The sequence below is a fragment of the Anomalospiza imberbis genome, unplaced genomic scaffold (genome assembly GCF_031753505.1).
Source record: "Anomalospiza imberbis isolate Cuckoo-Finch-1a 21T00152 unplaced genomic scaffold, ASM3175350v1 scaffold_76, whole genome shotgun sequence".
Classification (NCBI taxonomy): Eukaryota; Metazoa; Chordata; class Aves; order Passeriformes; family Viduidae; genus Anomalospiza; species Anomalospiza imberbis.
In genome coordinates this window covers 328,942-349,760 of record NW_027100377.1, presented here as the reverse complement: position 1 = coordinate 349,760, position 20,819 = coordinate 328,942, and the positions used below count along the sequence as shown (strand labels likewise).

Sequence of the window (20,819 nt, the reverse complement as noted above, 5' to 3'; positions counted from 1 at the left end):
TATGCCACTGATTAAAATCACTGTAAAGAAATGAGGCATGGCTTGTGGAGTGTGACTGATGGAGCTGTAGGCCTATTTTGGCCAGCTATTTAATCATATATAACCCATGCAAAACAAATTTTTAAAGGAATTTAGAGTGTGTTGTGCTGCCTAGCCAACTGGACAGTTTTCTGTGTGCTGTGCAGCTGTGTGGGGGCACAGTTTGAATGCACATCAGAGTATTAACAAGGGAGAATGAATTGCATCCACTAAGAGCACAGAAATTTTTATCTGTGCCAGGTCAATGTTGTGGCCCCCACAGGACTGGGATTTATTCACATACTTTATAGGCATACTGTGTCTAATTAGATAAATTTGGTCAAATCACTTTTCTTACTCTGCTGTAAGATTATGCAATATTATGGCAGCAATTATTAGAAATGAACACAGGAATTTTGGAAAGCTGTGAGAATGAGCTCTGAGGCCTTGTTATCAGCTGCATGCAGCACTGCTACTGCACATGTGATGCATCTCTTTTGATTTGAACATTGCCCAGCTACAGCAACGAATTCTTCTTTGTGTTCCAGAGGGATGTGTCCATCCTCCTAAACTTATACCAGAGCATGGCAAACGCCCATGTGCTTGCCAAACATTCAGAGGTCGCCCTGGAAGAGTTACCTTGGACAGAGCTTTGTGCTCTCTTGCATGAGAATGTTGAAGCCCTGATCTTGAACTTCCACAAGGCTAAGGAGAGGGTGAGTGTCCCCAGGCATCAGCTGCCTCTGCGGAGCTCAGTGACATTTGTGCACACTGCAGGCTCGTTAAAAAGGAGAAAAAGGAGTGATATTCATCCCCCCAAGAGGATTTGGACATTAACAAATGAACACCGTTAATTATGGCTGGTCCACTGCTCAGCTTGATGCTGCTGCTGTGAGCATGTAGATGTGACTGGAGTGTGCATCAAGTCTCTCAGCTCCACTTTCTGTGCAGGACATTCTGAAAGGATTGTCTGATACCAGCCACAGGGACCTCATTAAAAGATAATAAATTCATCTTACTGATGAAGAAATTCACAGAATGTAGTCATTTACAGTCATAAAGCAAGTCTTTGTTTTACCATAATCCATAGCAAAATACACTTTCTCCAGGAATACCATCTTTAAATTATGTGTTTATGATTCAGATGTGCTATTTGAAAGAATGCCAGTGTGGGGTTTTCTGTTTAATTGCAACTTTCGGATTCTGACATTTTTATTCAGAAACACAATGGAAATACCTATTCTAAAACATGTCAGTATTTGTGTGCAGGAGGAGCTGTACATTTCTGAGTGATATGAATGCAAGTGAGCTTATGTGGCCTTTCTTGCCAGAAAACCCTGTGGTTTTAGGAAAAATAAAACCCTTTTAAAATAGGTCAGCTGGGTCCAGAGACTAAGCTGAGAGTAGCTAAGCCACTCTTCAGGGTTTGACTTTGTTTTCTGGTTTATTTCTCTTTTGAAGTAGAAGAGGAAAGGGAGAAGGAAAGACATGGGAAGGGAAGGAGATGGATATTGTTGGCAGTGTTTCTGGGGTTTGTGCCTCCCTGTTCTTGCATTTTAATTAAGCCTTGTTACTGAGACTGCTTGGGAGGTCTCTAGGGCTCTTCTCATGTACTTAGCAGCTTTTCTGGGATTTTAGACTGTGTTGCACAAAACCTTTTTTCCTACAGCTCAGAGTGATCTATCTGGATGTGTCTTGCTGATGCTTTCTAGTAACAAAGTGCAGGTGTGTGCATTTGGAGATCATTGTTGGCTTGGTTCATGCCTCTATTTAATTTGCATGGGGGGTGAAGTGTTAAACCACAAGAGTGTATCCCTTCATGCTTGTTGAAAACACATCATAAACTCATGAGCTATTTGTAAGGAAAACATTCTCTATGCTAGAATTCCCTGGACTTGTTTAAAAACTTAATAATAATCTGGAAAGTCTTGGCTTTTCAACCAAAAAAAAAAAAAAAAAAAGCAAAAAAAACCCTCCCAAACAAAAAAACTAACCAAACAACAACAAAAAAAACACCAACAACTCCCCCAAAAAAACCCCAAGCAAAACAAAAAATTAAATGCTGTTTTGATTTCTTGTGTGCAATCATTTCACATTTCTAAAGTATATACTTGGATTCCTAATTTACTAATGGACTAAAATTTAACAGAGTTGTTTAAAAAACAAGTTTGAAGTGTCTGGCTCAGGTTTCCTACAAAGAAGGTGACGAATATCTACAAGGTGGTAAAAGGATGGCAGAACCGAAACCAAATAAAATCTTTTGTTTCAAAATATATTTCAGTTTTGTTTGGAGAACCAAGTAATTCATCTGCTATGAAAAGGGTTTTATTTAGTTTTAATGAAAATTTTGAAGAAATTACAGTTTAGATTTTATGCTGGAATAGTCTGTGCGTGACTCAAAGTGAAACGGTAAACAATAATTTCTTCTTAAATGCTTGTCACACAGATATCTCACCTAGAATATATTTGCAAGCACAAGGCTGACACTCTGAAGGAACTTCAGCAGAAGCAGGAGGATGCTTTTGAGAAAATGTCTGAGCAGTTAAAAGCACAGGAACATTGCTGGCAGAAAGAAAAGCAATATCTTGAAGAGCAGTACTCAAATATCCTTGCAGAAGTTCATGCAAGAGCCCAGGTATAGTGCTGGGAACTTCTAATTTTTTTTTTTTTTTTCTTGTACCATTTAATTGATTTTTTCAGTCGTTTAAGCCCCTTAGCAGTTTAAGGTCATTTGGGAATTTAAGTATATTTTTAAAGTTAAAAAAAGCCCAAACAACAAACCAACCCATCACTGTGCTAATATTAACATCATTTAAAATAAGAAATAAATAACTTTTTTGAAGCATTTGTCATGAGAAGCCTGCTTTCATCTACAGTGGGTAGTATTTTTTTTCTGAGAATGCTATAGCTGTAAGATCGAATTTCCTTTTTTTAAGGATTTCTGAGGGCAGCAGCTACTTTTTCAGCATCATCATTTGCAGAGATTGTATGGAGTAACAGTAATGTGGTGTTACCTGTGGATAAATTTAATTGCATATGTACTGATCCTAAGAACAGTGGTAATGACTCTGCTTTAGTGATACTACAGTGAGAAGTGGTTTTAAAGTGTGAAACTCTCACTGCTTGTTAGATGAGTTATTTGCAATCCTGCAATCCAAAATGTTACCCATTATTCCACAACCACCATTTGCTGTCTTTACCATCATATTCCTTCACACCAGTTTCAATTAAAAGTCTTGTGAATAAAGGAAATAGATGTCCCTTGTTATTTGTGAGTTGCTGCAACTTACTTCACAGAATAATGCTGTAGTTGATGCAGATTTCAGGGCTGGAAGTCTTTGCATGCTGAAAAATTTAATCTGTCTAGTCTCATGTTCCAGCCTTCTTACCTTTTTCCTCTCACTTACACTGGCTTTCTGCTTGGTAGAGCAGTGCTCTCTCTGAAATTGGAGGATGTTACTACTATTGTTAAGTCAACTCATCGAACTGTATTGTGGGCAGACAAGCAGCGTTGGACCTTCTGTGAGCTGTCACCATATTGCTGAATGTTGTTAGAAATCAGGAGTCCAATTTGCAGTTGATGATCATGTCAGTTTCCCCCCTACCATTGCTGTGGTTTCATATATCTGATTCTGTAATTGTTTTCTAGAAGAAATACTTTCATCACCATCATTACTAAGAATTTTTGACTCCTTTAATGCATCATTTGAATGGCAAAACGAAGAATTTTCTTTTTGCTCTTGTCGAGGCAAAAACTATCTAGTTAATATTTCTTCCGGTTTTGTTTGGTTTGTTTCTGTTGCAGAAATGTGAAGAAACAGTGCAGAAAACCAGGCAAAATCTGTATGGCCTTGAACAAACCTGCGAGAAACAGGCCCATGAAAACAGTTCCATGACAAATACATTATCAAATGCTCACAAGGCACGCTCCTCCCTGCTGGCAGCCTGTGCACTGCTGTCAGGGGCCCTGTGTCCTCTCTACGGCAGACTGTGCGCTGTGTCTTGCCAAAGAGACATTCTCCAGGAGCAGGTGAACCACCACAAATTATTGAACCAGAAGATCATCAGCCTCCTTTATGCTCTCCCTACTAACGTGGAAAACAGCCAAGGCGAAGGCAGGCTGAGGCAGAGAAGAGCCAAGCACCTGGTTTATGTCTTCCGAAGAGCTGTGATTGCAGTTCTGGCTGCTAACAGGCTGAGGGCTCTGGCCCGATATTCTTGTACCTTTTTGGTCTGGACAGATGCCTCCAGAGGATGCACTGGAATTCAAGTTTGTGTGGGAGAATCCAGAGGCAGGCATGTGTCACGTAAGTGAAATATTCTTAGGTCAAATTACATGGTTAGGGAATAAAAACAAAAGCAAGATTATTATTATTATTGCTGGGGCATAAAGATATATTTCATGACATTTGTACAAATTATTTATGGATTTATAATTTTTACGTTGCTTGACAAACATATTTCATTCTACGAGGAAATGCCTAGTCATGTGTTAAGCATTACAGGTAAAATTGCAATTATGCACATGAGCTCAACACTGTCTGATATTTTTGATATTTGTGTTATGGATTTCAGAACTAGGTGCTACAGCATCTTCTCTGTGGCAAATATCTTGCAATGTTCCTGAATTATTAACTGTCACCTTTTTTTTTTTTTTTTCCCCTAGAAAAGGTATTTCCTCCTCTTATTTTAATAATTTTGAATATTTATTTACTACTAAGACCCACAAAAATTGCTTTCTGATTCAGGTGAAATATTAGCATGGGATTTCGAAATTTTCTTCAGAGATTATATCTACTTGCCCCTTTCTGTTGCCAGACCAGTTTATACTTCCCTCTGCAAGGATAAATGGTATCAAAAATGTTTTCCACATTAGAAGGTTCATCTACTTTTTTTGTTTTTTAGTACTTCTGGAAGCATGCTTAAAACGGTCTAAATTGTCCTGACTAATTTGTTGTTTATATGCTTATTTTTGGTTAATTTCTGAAAGAGCTGGAGGTAGCAGTGTGCCATATCCTAGTGATTCACTTATCCTGCTAGCTGCAATTCTGTTTCCCAGGTTTTGAAGAGGAAGGAGTTGACTGTATTGAAGCACTTGACTGGTTGACTAGCTCTAACCTCTATACTGCAATAGTCAGTTCCATCTCTGAACTAGACGATGTTCTCAGCAAACAAGGTAATTCTAACAGTATATTGTTGTAGCAGAAATCTATCAAAAAAATAAAAAAGTCAGGGTGGTCATATCACTTCCATTTTGATGATTTTATCTAAACCATTCTGGATCATAGCTCTGAAGAGATATTTCTGAATATTATGATAGACACCTTTGATGCGAGGTTATATCCTGAGCTAGTCAATACAAATTTTAGTGGGGCTCTTTCCCTGAAGGAGTAATTTTATTGCAGGGTAAAATGGTAAACCTCTTCTGCATTCTCTGAATGATCACATCTCTGTACTGTTGGAACAGATTCATTTTCTTTAACAACTGATAGGATATTTTATCCTTTCATTGTATATAGCCATGGAAGCAGAAGGCTGGAAAGTGTTTCTGGAGTTTATTTACAGTGAGAACTGATACAGGCTCCCTTGGTTCATCTGCATTGCTGCCATCCCTGGTTCTTTATTAATCTCTAGTTCCAGAATCCCCACAATTTTGTCACAGAAGACAAGGATATTAGAAGAGGGATAATTTATGTGAATAAAGGGAAATAGCAGGAGAAAGACAAGGTGATGCATTTTCCAGAAGGCTAAACACTAAGTTGGTATAAAAGTTGTTTTTGAATCAAATGTGCTTAGATTCAGTTTCAGGCACTTTCTTCTTTGATCATGCTGTTCTCAGTAATTTTCATTCATATCCTTTAAAAGCAAAGTTTGAACAGTGTTTCAGAATCAGTATTCTGTGTTTCAGAATATTTACAGGTTCCATCCTGTATAAATGCAAAAGAACATGATATTACAAGAAATGGGAACTAATAAACTGCTTGATGTTTCTTTTTTGTTGTTGTTTCTTAAAGATGCATGCTCCTGGCTTTCTGGACACTCCCTTATCAGGGCAGCCAGGAACTGCTTTGCAAAACTGATGGACAACCTGAGCATACTGATGGAGACAGTTCAAGGGAAACCTTGTGGGTGCAGAGCTTACCTGGAGAGGGACTCCCTGATACAGAGGCTGGCTCGTGGGCTCCGCAGAGTAAATGCCCAGGCCCTGGAAGCTGGATTGTATGACAGACTGCCCAGCACAGTAAGCAGATTTACAGTCCTCCTTCATGGAAACAGAAGGTTTACAGAAGCAACAGAGAAGCTCCCTGGAAAGCACCATTTATTTTGTTTCAGGCTGGTGATGAGTCCATGACAATGAAGTACCCCTATATGGACACTCAGAAGTTGATTTGTCACACATTAGGGTGTAAATAGGTCTTTTCTTTTATTGACAAAGAATTTTTGGAGGAGGTTTAGTGTATCCAAGTAAAAGGGTTTTTTTCAAGTTCTATCAGATCTGTATTAGCTTATAAGAACAAATTTGCTTTTGGCTTGATGTAAATGTTTTATTATGGTTTTCTACTTTCTCATGTCTACCATCCTTTTTCAGTAAAGATAGCCTTCTTCCCTTAAACCAAAATGAAAGGATAAACTCTTTCTCCAATAATCTTTTATAGTAGACTTTAGGTGAAAATAGTACTTCTTTGTAAACAGAATTTGCAGTAGCCCTTGGTAGGGTTGGTAGGTGACAGGTTCAAACTTTTGCCCTTGTGTATGTCTTTTAGAGATGGAGGAAAAAATTATGTTTTGTCTTCATTTTCTTGGGTCATAAATATGATTTCTTTTATTGCTAAAATAGCAGATTTTATAGCCCATCAACTTGTTTTTGTATGCTGACAGAGAAACATAGCAATCTTGCAGCAAGAAATATTTGAATTTTCACGAAGGCTTCATGCAGCAGAGGTAGAGTCCCACTCACTGCACCTGCAGCTTGCAGAATGCCAGTGGAGTTGCAATGAGATGCGAAAAGATGCTGAAAAAGCCCACAGGCTGCAAGAGCAATCAAATGAACTTCAGCATGTAAGTGCATTTGATTTGGAGGCTCTCTTGCTTAAAAGAGATTCTCCTTTCTACACATTTTTTGATTTATGTCCTTTTGGAAAACATAGAATTTATTTACTTTCAACAGAATTTTCCAGAAACCTTGCCTTGTAAATGTCACTAAACTAGAAGACAGATGTATTTAGAAAGACCCCTTTTCCACTGGAGTTTCCTTTTGATTTGTAGAAGGAGGTGTCCTGTATAAATTGCAGTTTGGTCTTCAGCAGTCCAGGTTCTCCCATTTTTTGGAAATGTTGATGTGATGACTTATGTATCCTAAAAGAAGATTTCACTTCAACAGAGTAAAGTCAGCTGGAATAAAGTCAGGGTGTTCAATACGAATGTTCATGAGAAGTTGATGAAATATAAATATAGCAGTTTAAACTCTGTATGGATGTTGATGCATGTTATAATAAATACAATACAAATTTTAGTGGGTCTGTTTCCCTGAAGAAGTAACTTTATGTCAGGGGAAAAAAAAGCCTTTTCCTACATTCTCAGTAGCACAAATGCACAAAATCCCCTGAGTCCTTTGCTGTTGCTGATGGAGTTACTGAAATGCTGTGGGTTCCCTAACCTGAAGCCTAGTTGGTAGAACCTGTCAGTGTGTCCTAATCCAAACACTTCCAAGCAGAGAATATCTGCTAGATGACGTCTCACCCATTGTCCTTCCTGTTCCTAGCTAGTAAAATGGATTTTTATTTTTTTACTCAAAAATATCTGATCATCTTCAGTTCTCTTCTCAACAGGTTTTATTCCCTTAGTGTTTTGGGACAGTTAGAGGAAAATTATGACATTTTAGATTGTAGTTGAAATGCAGATGATGACTTCCCTTGAAGAATTACTTCTTTTTCCTGGAACAGTTTTGGAGGACAAGAACAGTCCACAAAGGAGTTTAAAAGGGTCAATAAGCTATTCACTAAAATTTTGAACATTGATCTGCATATTTTTCCTCCTACATATTGAGGTTTTGCACCCTAGGGTGCTAATTTGAATAGAATAATGAATGCCAAGACTTTACATGAATGCTCTTTACAAAAAACACAGTGATTAACTGGTCTGCCATCTTACTGTTCAGTAATCTGTCTTCATGTTAAAAGAACTTCAAGACTAATCCTAAGCATGCATCTGTTTTAGAATTTGGTATGTTTGCAAGTGGAACTCACTCAGTGGTAGGGAAACCACTGAATATAGTTACAGAATCAGGCCCAGCTTGTTTCTCTTTCCAGAAAATCAACCAAGACAATTTGCAGGAGGAGTTAGATAATGCTTTGCAGCGTGAGCAGGAGGCAAGATTGCTTTTACAAGAGCACCAGCGACGGCTTCAGGAGCTGAGTAGTATACTGGAATCATGCCCACATATCGACACAGAAAGAAGCCAAGTCTCCAATGTATCTCTGATGGTAAGATTATTCTTCTGGAACAGTCACCCGAGTTTTACCTTTTGTTAAATAAGCCAAATAGTGCAGTCCTTGTGTAAATAAAGTAACAGGAGTAAATACACACACACTACTCAGTCTGCTGGAATTTTAGGCTACTGAGAAAACACTTCAAAGACTCCTTTTTAAATTTTTTTTTAAGCTATCTATGTTTTATTTTTAACAACTTAAGAAAAAACTTTTCAATGGAGGTTTGTTTTGGGTTTTTTTGCCTACAATAATTTTGTTTTCTAAAATACACTTATACATAGCAAATATACTAAAAACTAGGGGGGTTCTGAGTCAGTAATTCTTTTGCTAGGAAATTCATAAAACCTTAGTATGCAGTTGTCCAAATCTACTTTGCAATCAATTTGTCTTCCACGTTGGTCAGTAGCCAATGGCATAAAGTGAAGTTTATTTGGGCTAAAGAGTAACTCTGCTCTCTGTCTGCTGGCAGAGCCTCTCTAATGCAATGGAGGAGCTGAGGAGCAGAGACCAAGATCTGGATCACCAGAAGAGACTCCTGAAAGGCACAGAGCAGGACCAGCAGCAGCTGCGGGAGACTCTCGAGGAGGCAGAACTTGCCCTCAAACAGGGAGTAAAGTGAGCCCTGGGGCCTGGGGGATGTCACTTAAAATGAATAAAAATTTCAGTTCCTACTTCCATGGGCAGGCTTTTAGCCCTGGACAGTATAAGGTTAGAAGAGAAAAGGACTTCTGTCTCTTTTATTTTTAAATTCAGGGATAGTCTTCTAAAACGAAAAGTGTTAGTTCAAAATACTAGGTCATACATTTTATGCAGTTATCCCATAATAGTTCTTCAAATTCTGGATGCTGAAATAACTGGCAAACAAAATACCTGTGCTATCTTACTGCTCTGACAACATCTCTTTGGCAGATCCTTAAAGTTCTGCTTATTTAAGAAATGATTGCTTGTTCTCTGTGTTTCCACACCATCTTGTTGTAGACAGATACAATTTATTTATAGTAAATACACAAGCATCATCTAAGGGACAGGTCTTTGCCACCAAAGGGACTGAAACCCATTTTGGACCTAGCCTTGCCTGTGGTACAAGATAGTTCTTCCTGCTGATTTCAGGTAGTTTTGGATTTAGCCCTAATCCCCACACCACTACAAGACAACCTAGAGTAAAAGGAAAGGCTCAGGCACTGGTCTTGAAAAGATTGGTAGTCAAAAGGAGCCCCTTTGACTTGAAGGAGGTTATTACTAAGCTATTTTTACACCATATGAAAAAATAAATCTTTGAAGACTTTGTTTTCTAATACTTATCCTAGTATGAAATATCTATTATGAATATTGTTGTTCCACGGCTAGGATCTAAAAAAATTTTAGTTAATTAAAACTTCCCATCATACCTGGGATCATTCAACCTCTGAAGAACAACATCTGAGAACCTTTAAGGGTTTTATGCACCAGGGAATGAATGCAATTCGTATAGGCCTCAACTAAATGTTTAACAACCTAATTAAGATGATCAAATAATACCGAATGTTATTTAGTATGATTTGATCCAAGCAGGCGTCACCTACAGAAGGATTTGTTCTAGAAAGCTTTCCGTTTTCATCCTGCCCCAAACTATTCTGGGCATTTACAGTAAAGAGCATTCCTTGTGGCCATACACAGATCCAGTAAAGGTTATTTTAACGTGAAGTGACTTTAAAACTGGCATTTTTTTCCCTGTGTAAAGCAGCTGAATATCAACAAAGCAAGCTACCCTTCCCTTCATTATTATAGCAACTCTTCACAACAAATAGGGGTTTTTTCTCCTTTTGGAACATACAAACAAGGCAGATTAAATAAACAGAATCTGTCTGTGTTTTCCAATACAAGAATATAATATCATCCTGCTAGAGACTTTTTATGATCTCTGTATCCAAGCCATGATAGTTGTTCATTGATAGGCCTATAATTACATCTATTTGAATTGCTTATCCTCAACAGAAGCATCTTTCATATGGAAATGCACCAAATAGTGTACATTAACTATTTTTAGGGCTTGCATTGGAGATATGAAAAAGAGGGAAAATCGTAACACTTTATAACTGTTATATAATCAACAGTTTATAACTGTTATAATAATCAGCAATTATTTTACAAGACATGACAGCCATAAAGTAGCAGAACATTAATTTCTACATTGATAGAGTTTCAGTTCCATAAAGTTACTCCGTTGTTTTGTTGTTTTGCTTTGTTTTTTCTTTTGTAATAGAGACAAAGAGTTGATCATTAATCATACGAAAGCTGTGGAGGCCGTCCTGAATGAGGTAAGAATTTGAAGTATTCCCTCTGATTTGTGTTTCCAAACATGCCAAAGCCTTACAACTGCTTATTCGCGGGGGAAGAGACAAGTTGCTGCAAAGCAACTTCCTTCCCTTAGTGTTGAAGTTTCCCCCCTCAACTTCTTCCATCATAAAAAACCACAGTGAAATAAAATGCAAGTTTGTAGTACACACACAACTTGTTCTAAATGTAGAAGTTATGACAAAATTCACTTTCCTTCCCTCACTGAACATTATTTCTGGTTAACAAGTGAAGACTAATGGAACACACGAAAAATTGGCAATTGTTACGGTGTTAACCCTCTGCTGAATAATGAGAGGTCACATACTTGGTGGCCGTAAAACATTTGGCTTTGTGTCTGCTATTTTAACCTATGAAGCATCATAAACAGGAAAAGAAAAGGCAGGAAATCATAATCTGTGGTTAGAAACTTCCATGGTATTTTTTAAAACCATATTTTAAACTTAATAGTAATCTCAAGTTTTCTCTCTGACTTGTACAATTGTGCCCTGGTATAGGACTATTTGAAGGTCCAATAAAGATGTACCTATTAATTATTTAGGAGAAAGGACTGTTTTCAACTCTAGCTCTAATGGCAGATGGTTTCGTAACTGTTTTTAATCTAGAGCAGCATAGAGCAAAAGAAGTGTTTTCCTTACCTTGGAGTGTCGATTTCCCTTACTACATCTTTAATTCCTAGCAACATGGGATTCTCTATTTTAGTTTCTGCGTTCACCAAAACTGTTGCTAATTATATTTTCAGATATCTTTTCTTTTTCCTTTAATGTTCATGGAACGTGACAAAACCTAAAGTGTATGTTTCACCTACAGCAAACCGTGCTGATAGAAAATTTCCTTTGTGCCACCACCATCTTCATACTGGCTGCTTTCAAACTTCGGAAGTGAATGTCAAGCAGCAACTGCCGTGTTTTTACAATAATACATATGTGCCATGTCCTTGGCCTTTCTCTTTTCTGACCAGGGCAAGGGTCTTTTTGTTTTGGTAGCATTCTTACCCAGCACTGTGAATTAGAGATGAAAATTCAATCAGTTGTTCTTTATTCATGGATGTTAGGTCCACGGATCAATGCAAGTCCACTCAATGGGCTCAAGGGGACCCAGTTCATCCCAGCTGGTGTGTCTGAAGGAGAATTCCCACTGATGCTGGGGTTTTTTCTCTTTAGGCCAGAGAGCAGGCCGTGGCACCAGGTGCTGCAGCAGCCACGCCGCTCCCCAGCCTGCAGCTGGAGACCCTTTCAGAGGAAGCAGTGAGGGACAGGCCAGAGGCTATGGCATTCCCGGTTAGAGTCTAAAGCCAATCCTGTTTAATTTTTTTCTTTTTTAAATTTTCTTTCATTTTTGGCATCTGAGACACAACGGGCAGATAGACTGCTCTGAGCATGTGGAGAGCAAAAAGCTTCAAAACTACTGCAGTCAGCAGTTGAAAGACAATTTCCATGTATACTCTTGCACATGGTATTTCAGAGATGATGGTAACTTTTAGTTTTGCAGTTACAGCATTAAATAACTGATGGGAATACAAACATGGCAGAAGTATATGTACCTGAAAATTAATATTCTTCTATCTCCCTCTCTTTTTTCCCACTAATATACACAAGACTAATTAAAAAAAAGAAACGCAAACAAAACTAAAACCAAGTAAGATCCCCACAAACAAACAAAACCAACCAAACAATAAAGACAAGATTTTCATCCTCCTTCTTGGTCAGTATCAGATTTTTTTCAACCCACAGTTCTAGAATCAATTGTGGGGTTTTGAGCATTCCTCATTTAAAAGAAACTGCTATTTAGAATGTTTAAATATAGAAGCTATTTTGCTCATATGGGTTTAAAGACTCGCACATTTCAAAATACTAATTTTGTTAGGACAAAACAATGAGTGGGAAAAAAAGAGAAATTAACAGAAAACATGCCATATTTTCATCTCTGAACATAGATTCAGTGCAATGCCTCCTCATTGTTTTTAAGTTTGATCTCTTCTGCAGAAACTATCCATTAGTCTTTATAGCTGTGCAGAATATATAAGTGCCAAGACAGATTTTTTTTACCCAATGAGAGAACAAAAGGCAGAGTGAGAACATATTTCTTTCATTGTACTTCTCTGTCTGAATTAGAGAGAGAGCAGGTAATCAAGTAAATTGCAAAGATCTTAGACAAAGTAAGTATTGCATACAACATGTAAATTTCTGCAGTAATGCCTTCCAATTTATTGTGGATTTTCTGTTCTAATGCAGTATATAATTGCAGTATCAGGGTCACAAAATCAAACATTCAAGAAAGACAGATTCTAAGCTAGAGAATTCTCACTGTTCTCTCTTGCTTGCGTACATGCCTGATGAAGTTATAAATTATGTGTGCATTATCGTGTTTCCACACTAAAAGATGGAAATATGGAATATGTAATGCCTTGAGAGTCCTGTGAAGCTTAATTAGCACAGATGAACTTTTCCGTCAGGGGGTAGAATTACAAATGTTTCCCCAGTACAGTACAGTGATGATCCATTTTAGAGCTGCACAAAAGGTTCCATGGATGGCATCTTTTCACAGGAGGCACTGTAGCAATCACCAGCTTTTAAATCCTGCTTTTCTAATTTGGTAGTGGATGCTGCTTCTTCTTTTTTTTTTTTTTTTTTTTTTTATCCCATCCCAACTCCCATTCTATGTGACCTCACAATGATTGCAGAAGCATCTGCAGCCTGTTCCCTCTTTCTCTCTGGAAGAGAATCAGAAACACAAAACGTTGCATTTCATATTTGCACAAAGTGCTTGTGGTATAACTAACATAGTAGAGTATGTGCTGGGGAGCTCGCTGGTGGGGCAGAATTGTAAAGTTCTTGTTCACCTGGCAGCCTCAGGTGCACTTGGTAACTCAGGACATACACAAACAGCACCAATGGTTCACAGTCTGTGTCACCATGAGCTTCCTTTTCTCTATCCCTTTTCCTCTTTCTCCCTTTCCCCATCTCTCTTTCCCCCTTTTCCCTCTCTCTTTCCTCTGCCCTCATCTCTAGTTCCTGTTTGATTCCTTTCCAAGCTCATGATTGAGGTTTTATTACAAAGTTTGCCTTTTATAGAAAGAGGTCACCTAATGGATTTTAGTTTTACTCTATGCCAAACTGTATTAAGGGCAATCCTGTAATCTTGAGTGAGGTAAAGAGTTAGGAATCACTTTAGGAAGGCTTGTCATTAAAGACAGTGGAGTTGTTTGCAGGCACATCCTCTAGAACTGCCTTAGTTAGTCTGTGATGAGCACATTTCAATTAAAGGCCTTATAATCTACAAGAATCCTCTTTTAGGACTAGAACCACACCACCAAGACATTTTGGAGATTGTTTCTGATGACAAAAGATGTGATATGGGTTAGTTTGCCACTGCTGTTTCCTAGAAACCGCAATGAAATAACCTGATTGATTTTAGCTGTGTTAACATCTTTTCTGAAAATCAGCAAAGTGAAACCAAGGAAAGGAAAAAACTACAAAAATCTTTGTAAATCCCTGTTTGTGGTACCAAGCTGATTTTTGTCTGTATCACAGGTTTACATTCAAAAGACCAGTGTCATACTATCTGAAGGGAAAAATTATAACAAGTAAAATGTGATTAACCATTGTAAAGAAGACCAATAATTTCAGCAATTAGTTGAGACTACTTGGGACAGATACAAAGTTACCGGTACTGCCAAATCATCTGTGCTCTCTTGTCATGCTAACTTTATCATCAATCCAATCAATATAACAAAACTGGGACATTCTTCCGCTGCATACATAGAAATAGTTACATTTTTCCAGTTATAGTGCAATCAGACTGTTTTCAGAGGTCTGTAGGTTTGTGATCTTTCTTTTGTTACTGCCAAGTTACTTTTTTTGCTGTGGAGTGGAAAGATTAGTAAATTGACTCATCTTGGAAGTGTGAACATTAGCCTGAAACTGTGTGGCAATTTTTTGTGAACAGAAATTGAACCTGCAGTGAGTCTTGTGTTTAAATAAAATGAAAAAAATTGTATCAAGAGCTCAGTGTTGTGCTGCATGCTTGAAAACATCTCATCAAAGGATCTTCTAACTAGGGTGTCGACTCATTCCCTGCTCCTCAAAGATCTTAATATTCAATATTCTAGAAAAAATAGAAAATCCAGTGTTAGATGTTTTTGAGTTTAAGTCCTGGGACTGACATTCTGCCTGGCTTACAAACTGTATTTGATCTCTTTGCTAAAAAAAAGTTCTGTCTTTTGTGAAAAATTTGGATGTGTGCTATTTGGCATTTAAGTGTAGCTTGCCTAGCACTAATGATTCCTTCTACTTTTATTTAAAGCACGTGCCTAGACATTTTATGGATCTCTACTCACTGGCAGCTTCCAAAGTTACAGCATTAACATCAGGAAGAGAATCTTCAAAGATTCACTTTGAACCCTTAGCTGTTGAGCCTCTTACTCCTGCTGCTGATGGTAAGTCTGCTTTTCAGGCAATTACAGTCACTGGGATGTGGGTTCCCAGGCAGCATCTCCCTTCAAGCTGCACAGCCTCTGTAGGACAATGCAACAACACTTAATTGTAATGATAATGGAGAGCAATACAATTAGTGCAAAGAGAAACATTCTGAGACATTTTTCATACGAGAAAGTGGATGGTGAAAGCTAACACAGGCATTGAAATTACTACTGTATGTTTTTGTTCTATTGGTCGCTATTTGATTGTGGGTTTTTGGATTTAGTTCGGCTTTGTTCCTTGATTGGTTGGATTGTTTTTTTGGTTTTGGGGAGTGGTGGTGGTGGGTGGGTGGGTGTTAGTTTTGGGATTTTTTAATATTATCTTTCTTTCTCTCTTTCTCTCTTTCTGTCTCTCTTTCCTTTTTTTTTTTCTGTCTTTCCTTCTCTTTCTTTATTTTTCTTTCTCTTTTCCTTTCTTTCCTTTTTTTTACCAAAGGATTTTCCTTTCTTTCTGTTATAAATCATTAACATTTCTGTAATAGCCTTTCCTTGCAACCATAAACTCCTTCAGTTCTGTCCATTTCCTTGCTTTCTAACATTTACTTTCTCTGAACAGAAGCCTTGCAAGTTGACTTTGCACCCGAAGCAGCTGGTTCACCTCCTCCTGCTGCTGCTCCTTCTGCTCCTGATGGTAAGTCTGCTTATCAAGAACTTACAGTTTCTTAGATGTGGCTTTCCAGACAGCATCATCCTTCATGCTGCTCAGCTTCCATAGGAAAATACAACTACTTGATATTAAACATAATGGAGCAATAAAACTAGCGCTAACAAAAATGATCTGTGACTTTTCAGAAGAGAAAGGGGATGGAGAAAGAAAACACAGGGATTAGAATTACTAGGCTTATTTTTCTTTCTATTGGCCCCAATTTGCTTAGATATTTTTGGTTTTAGTCTGGGTTTGGTTGGTTGAAGCTTTTGTTATTGGGTAGTAGTGGTGGTGGTTGGGTGGATGTTTTATTTTACAGTTTTTTATTTTTGTTATTATCTTTTCTTTTCTTTTCTTTTCTTTTCTTTTCTTTTCTTTTCTTTTCTTTTCTTTTCTTTTCTTTTCTTTTCTTTCTCTTTTTTCCTTCTTTCTGTTAGAAACCATTAACATTTCTGTAATGGTCTTTCTTTGCAACCATACCCCCTTCAGTTCCATGCATTTCCTTGCTTTTTAAAATTTACTTCCTCTGAACAGAATCTTTGCAAGTTCACTTTGAACCCAAAGCAACTGGATCACCACCTCCTGCTCCTCCTGCACCTGCTGCTCCTGCTCCTGATGGTAAGTCTCCTTTTCAAGCATTACTGTCACTGGGATGTGGCTCCTAGGCAGCATCTCCCTTCATGCTGCACAGCTTCTGTAGGCAAATAAAACAGCATTTGATTGTAAACATAATGGAGCATTAAAATAGTGCAAACAGAAATTATGTGATACTTTTTAAAGGAGAGAAAGGAGATGGTGAAAGCTAAGACAGGGATTTAAATTATTACTGGGTTGTTTTCTTTTATTGGCCCCTATTTCCTTGTGGGGTTTGTTTTCTTTTTTTGGTTTTTTTTTTTTGTTTGTTTGTTTTTTTTTTTTTTTTTTTAGTTTGAGTTTGGATGCTTGGTTGCTTGTACTTTTTTGGTATTGGGGAGTGGTTGAGATGGGTGTGTGGGTGTTTGCTTTTTGATTTTTTCCTTTCATTACATCTTTTAATTGTTTTCTTTCCTTTTTTTTAATAACAAAAGGGTTTTTCCTTTCTTTCTGTTGTAAACCATTAACATTTTGTAACAGCCATTCCTTTCAACCATAACCATTTCCAATCTGTGCATTTCCTTGGTTTTTAAAACTTACCTTTACTCAACAGATATTTTTCAGCCTCATATTTCACCCCAAGCAGCTGGTAGACATCCTGCTCCTCCTGCACATGCACCTGCACCTGCACCTGCTCCTGCTCCTCATTCTGATGGTAAATCTGTTTTTCAAGCAATTACAGTCACTCAGATGTGGGTTGCTAGGCAGCATCTTCCTTCATGCTGTGCAGCATCTGTAGGAAAAGGTGACAACACCTAATTGTAATGATAATGGAGCAATAAAATTAACACAAAGAGCAACATTAGAAGATAGTCTTCAGAAGAGAAAGGGGATGTTGAAAGCTAGCGAAGGGATTAAAATTACCAGTGAAGGGGTTTTTTTCTAAATGAGTCCTTATTTTGCTTAGATATTTTTTATATTAATCTGGATTTACCTGCTTGTTTCTTGTTTGGTTGGGTTATTTTTGGTTTTGTGGAGCAGTCGTCATGAGTGGGTGGGTGTTTGATTTTTGATATTTTTCTTTCACTACTTCTTTTATTTACTTCGTGGTTTTTTTGATTTTTTTTTTAATAAACAAAGGGTTTTTCCTTCCCTTCTGTTATAAATCATTAACCTTTTTGTAATAGACTTTCCTTTCAAAAATAATCATTTCAGTTCTATGTATTTGCTTGGTGTTTAATACTTACTTTTCTGAACAGATATTTTTCAGCCTCTCATTTCACCCCAAGCAGCCAGTGCACCTCCTGCTCCTACTCCTGCTCCTGCTGGTAAGTCTGCTTTTCAAGCAATTATAGTCTCTTGGTTGTAGGTTTCTAGGCAGCATCTCCCTTCATGCTGAACAGCTTCTGTAGGAAAATACAACAATCCTAGATTTTAAATGTAATGCAGCAATAAAACCAGTGCAAACAGAAATGTTGTGATACTTTTTTTCAGAAGAGAAAGGGGATGGTGAAAGCTATCACAGGAATTAAAATTACTACTGTAACGTTTTTTTTCTATTGGTCCCTATTTGCTTTTATTGATATTTTTGATTTTATTTTGGTTTTGGTTGCTTGGCTGGTTGAATTTTTTGGTTTTGGGGAGTGGTGGGGGTGGGTGGGTGTTTGGTCTTGATTTTTTTCTTTTATTTTTTTCTTTATATTTCCTTATTTTTTTAACTGAAGACTTCTTCCTTTCATTATGTTATCAACCATTAACTTTTAGTAATTGTCTTTCCTTTCAACCATAGCCATTTCAGTTCTGTGCATTTCTTTGTTTTTTAAAATTAACCTTCTCTGAAGTACATTTCCTTTCTGTGAACAGGTTCTTTTCAGCCTCTTTTTTCACTCCGAGCAGCCGGTAAACCCACTGCTCCTCCTTCTCCTTATGATGGTAAGTCTGCTTTTCAAGCAATTGCAGTCACTGGGACGTGGGTTCAGAGTCAGCATCTCCCTTCATGCTTCTGCAGAGCTTCTGTAGGCAAATTCAACAATACTTAAGGCATTTCCTTGCATTCCATTTTTTAAAAAATGACTTCCTCTGAATTAAATTTACTTTCTCTGAACAGAATCTTTTTGGCGTCACTTTGAACCCCAATCAGCCGGTAGCTTGTGCTATGTACCTACCAGTTTGAAAATAACCAGTGCGAGATTCCAAGTCAGATCTACAATTTAATAGGGCAATTAAAATAAAGGCAGAAAACACTGGCCTAAAGAGTCAGGATACAACCTGACACCCTTTTGGTCAGGATGGTGGTAGCAGTCTGATTAAATGGTGACTGCAGTCCTGCTGAAGTGATAGATGTGGTTCTTTTGAAGTAGTGATCCTGTAGAAGGGTCCGGTCTTCCTCTGATAATCCAGAGGTGGTTATGTAGCTCTTGTCCTCTGGAAATCCGGTAGGTAAGGTTGTTCTGGTATTCCAATTGTCAGATGATATCCAGGCTGGAATGCTTGCTTCTCCCCATTGGGCAGAGCATCTCACAATGGGATGATGTAATTTCATGGGTGATGCAGTGAGGACTTGATGGCCCATTTGGCCGACACAGGCCCCTGGAGGGAGTAGTCAGGGATGAGTCATGGAGAGGATAAAGAATACTGCCCCATTTCTCTTAACAACTGACATAGATGGTAATAGAATGTATACCTCTGGGTTCCATCTTACATGATAACCTGAGATACTGAGGAAAATTAACTTTCTCTGAACAGACTCATTTCAGCGTCGTATTGAACCCCAAGAAACTGGTACACCTCGTATTCCTGCTCCTGATGGTAAGTCTGCTTGTCAAGCAATCATAGGCATTTGGATGTGGGCTCAGAGCCAGCATCTCCCTTCATGCTGCACAGCTTCTGCAGGGAAATACAACAATACTTCATTGTAAACACAATGGAGCAATAACACTACTGCTAAAATTTTAAGATAGCCATTTCTTGCAACCATTACCCTTTCAGTGCTCTGCATTTCCTTGCTTTTTAAAATTTACCTCCTCTGAAGTAATTTTACTTTCTCTGAACAGACTCTTTTTGGCTTCCTGTTTCATCCCAAGCAACTCATGCACCTCCTGCACCTGCTCATGCTCATGATGGTAAGTCTGCTTGTCAAGCAATTGCAGTCACTGGGATGTGGGTTCCTAGGCAGCATCTCCCTTCATGCTGCACAGCTTCTGTAGGCAAATACAGCAATACTTAATTGCAAACATTATGAAGCAGTAAAACTGGTGCTAACAGCAAAGTTATGAAATTTTCTCAGAAGAGAAAGAGGATAGTGAAAGCTAACACAGGGATTAAAATTACAACTAAAAGCTTTTTTTTTCTCCTAATGGTCTCCATTTGCTTGGACATATTAGGTTTTAGTTTGGGTTTGATAGCTTGGTTGGTTGGAGTTTTTTGGTTTTGGGAAGTGATAGTGGTGGGTATGTGTGTGTTTTCTTTATGGTTGTTTTTTTTTTTTTTTTTTTTTTTTAATATTTCAAATTTCTTTATTTCTTAGGTTTTTTTAACCAAATATTTTTCCTTCCTTTATGTTATAAACCAATATTTGTAAGGGCCTTTCCTTGCCACCAGAACCATTTCAGTGCTGTGCATTTCCTTGTTTCTTAAAATGAAAACAGTTTTTAGACTGAAAATTACTTTCTCTGCATAGAATCTTTTTGGGGTCGAATTGGACACCAGCTAGCCAGAGCACCTCCTGCACCTGCTCGTGACAGTGATGGTAAGTCTCCTTTTCAAGCAATTGCAGTCGCTTGGATGTGGGTCCCTAGCCAGCATCTCCCTTCATGCTGCCCAGCTTCTGTAGGCAAATACAGCAATACTTACATGTCAGCATAATGGAGCAATAAAACCAGTGCAAACAGAAGCATTCTGAGCCATTTTTCAGAAGAGAAAGAGGATGGTGGAAGCTAACCAGGGATTAAAACACAGGGATTAAAATGAATGCTGTTATATTTTTTTCTATTGGTCCCTATTTGCTTCGATATTCTAGATTTTAATTTGGCTTTGGATTCTTGGAAGGTTGGATTTTTTTTTGTTTTGGGGTGTGTTGGTGGTGGGTGGGTATGTGTTTCGTATTTGATTATTTTTTATTCTCATTTTTTCCTCCCTCCCTCCCTCCCTCCCTCCCTCCCTCCCTCCCTCCCTCCCTCCTTCCCTCCCTCCCTTCTTTCCTTCCTCCCTCCCTCCCTCCCTCCCTTCCTTCCTTCCTTCCTTCCTTCCTTCCTTCCTTCCTTCCTTCCTTCCTTCCTTC

General features: G+C 38.1%; 2 protein-coding genes across 2 annotated transcripts in view; both read left to right on the top strand.

The window, feature by feature from the left end:
* LOC137467700 (serine/threonine-protein kinase PAK 3-like) overlaps positions 1-20,819 on the top strand; it is a 176,072-nt gene that overhangs the window by 136,205 nt on the left and 19,048 nt on the right. The gene's annotated exons all lie outside the window — the stretch shown is intronic.
* LOC137467697 (coiled-coil domain-containing protein 171-like) lies at positions 531-15,383 on the top strand. Its single transcript, XM_068179133.1, has 11 exons — positions 531-734; positions 2,465-2,653; positions 3,824-4,325; positions 5,078-5,194; positions 6,033-6,259; positions 6,898-7,077; positions 8,328-8,501; positions 8,977-9,122; positions 10,750-10,804; positions 12,005-12,121; positions 15,147-15,383. The coding sequence occupies exons 1-11, from the start codon at positions 603-605 to the stop codon at positions 15,381-15,383; spliced, it is 2,076 nt and encodes a 691-aa protein (XP_068035234.1). The 5' UTR covers positions 531-602.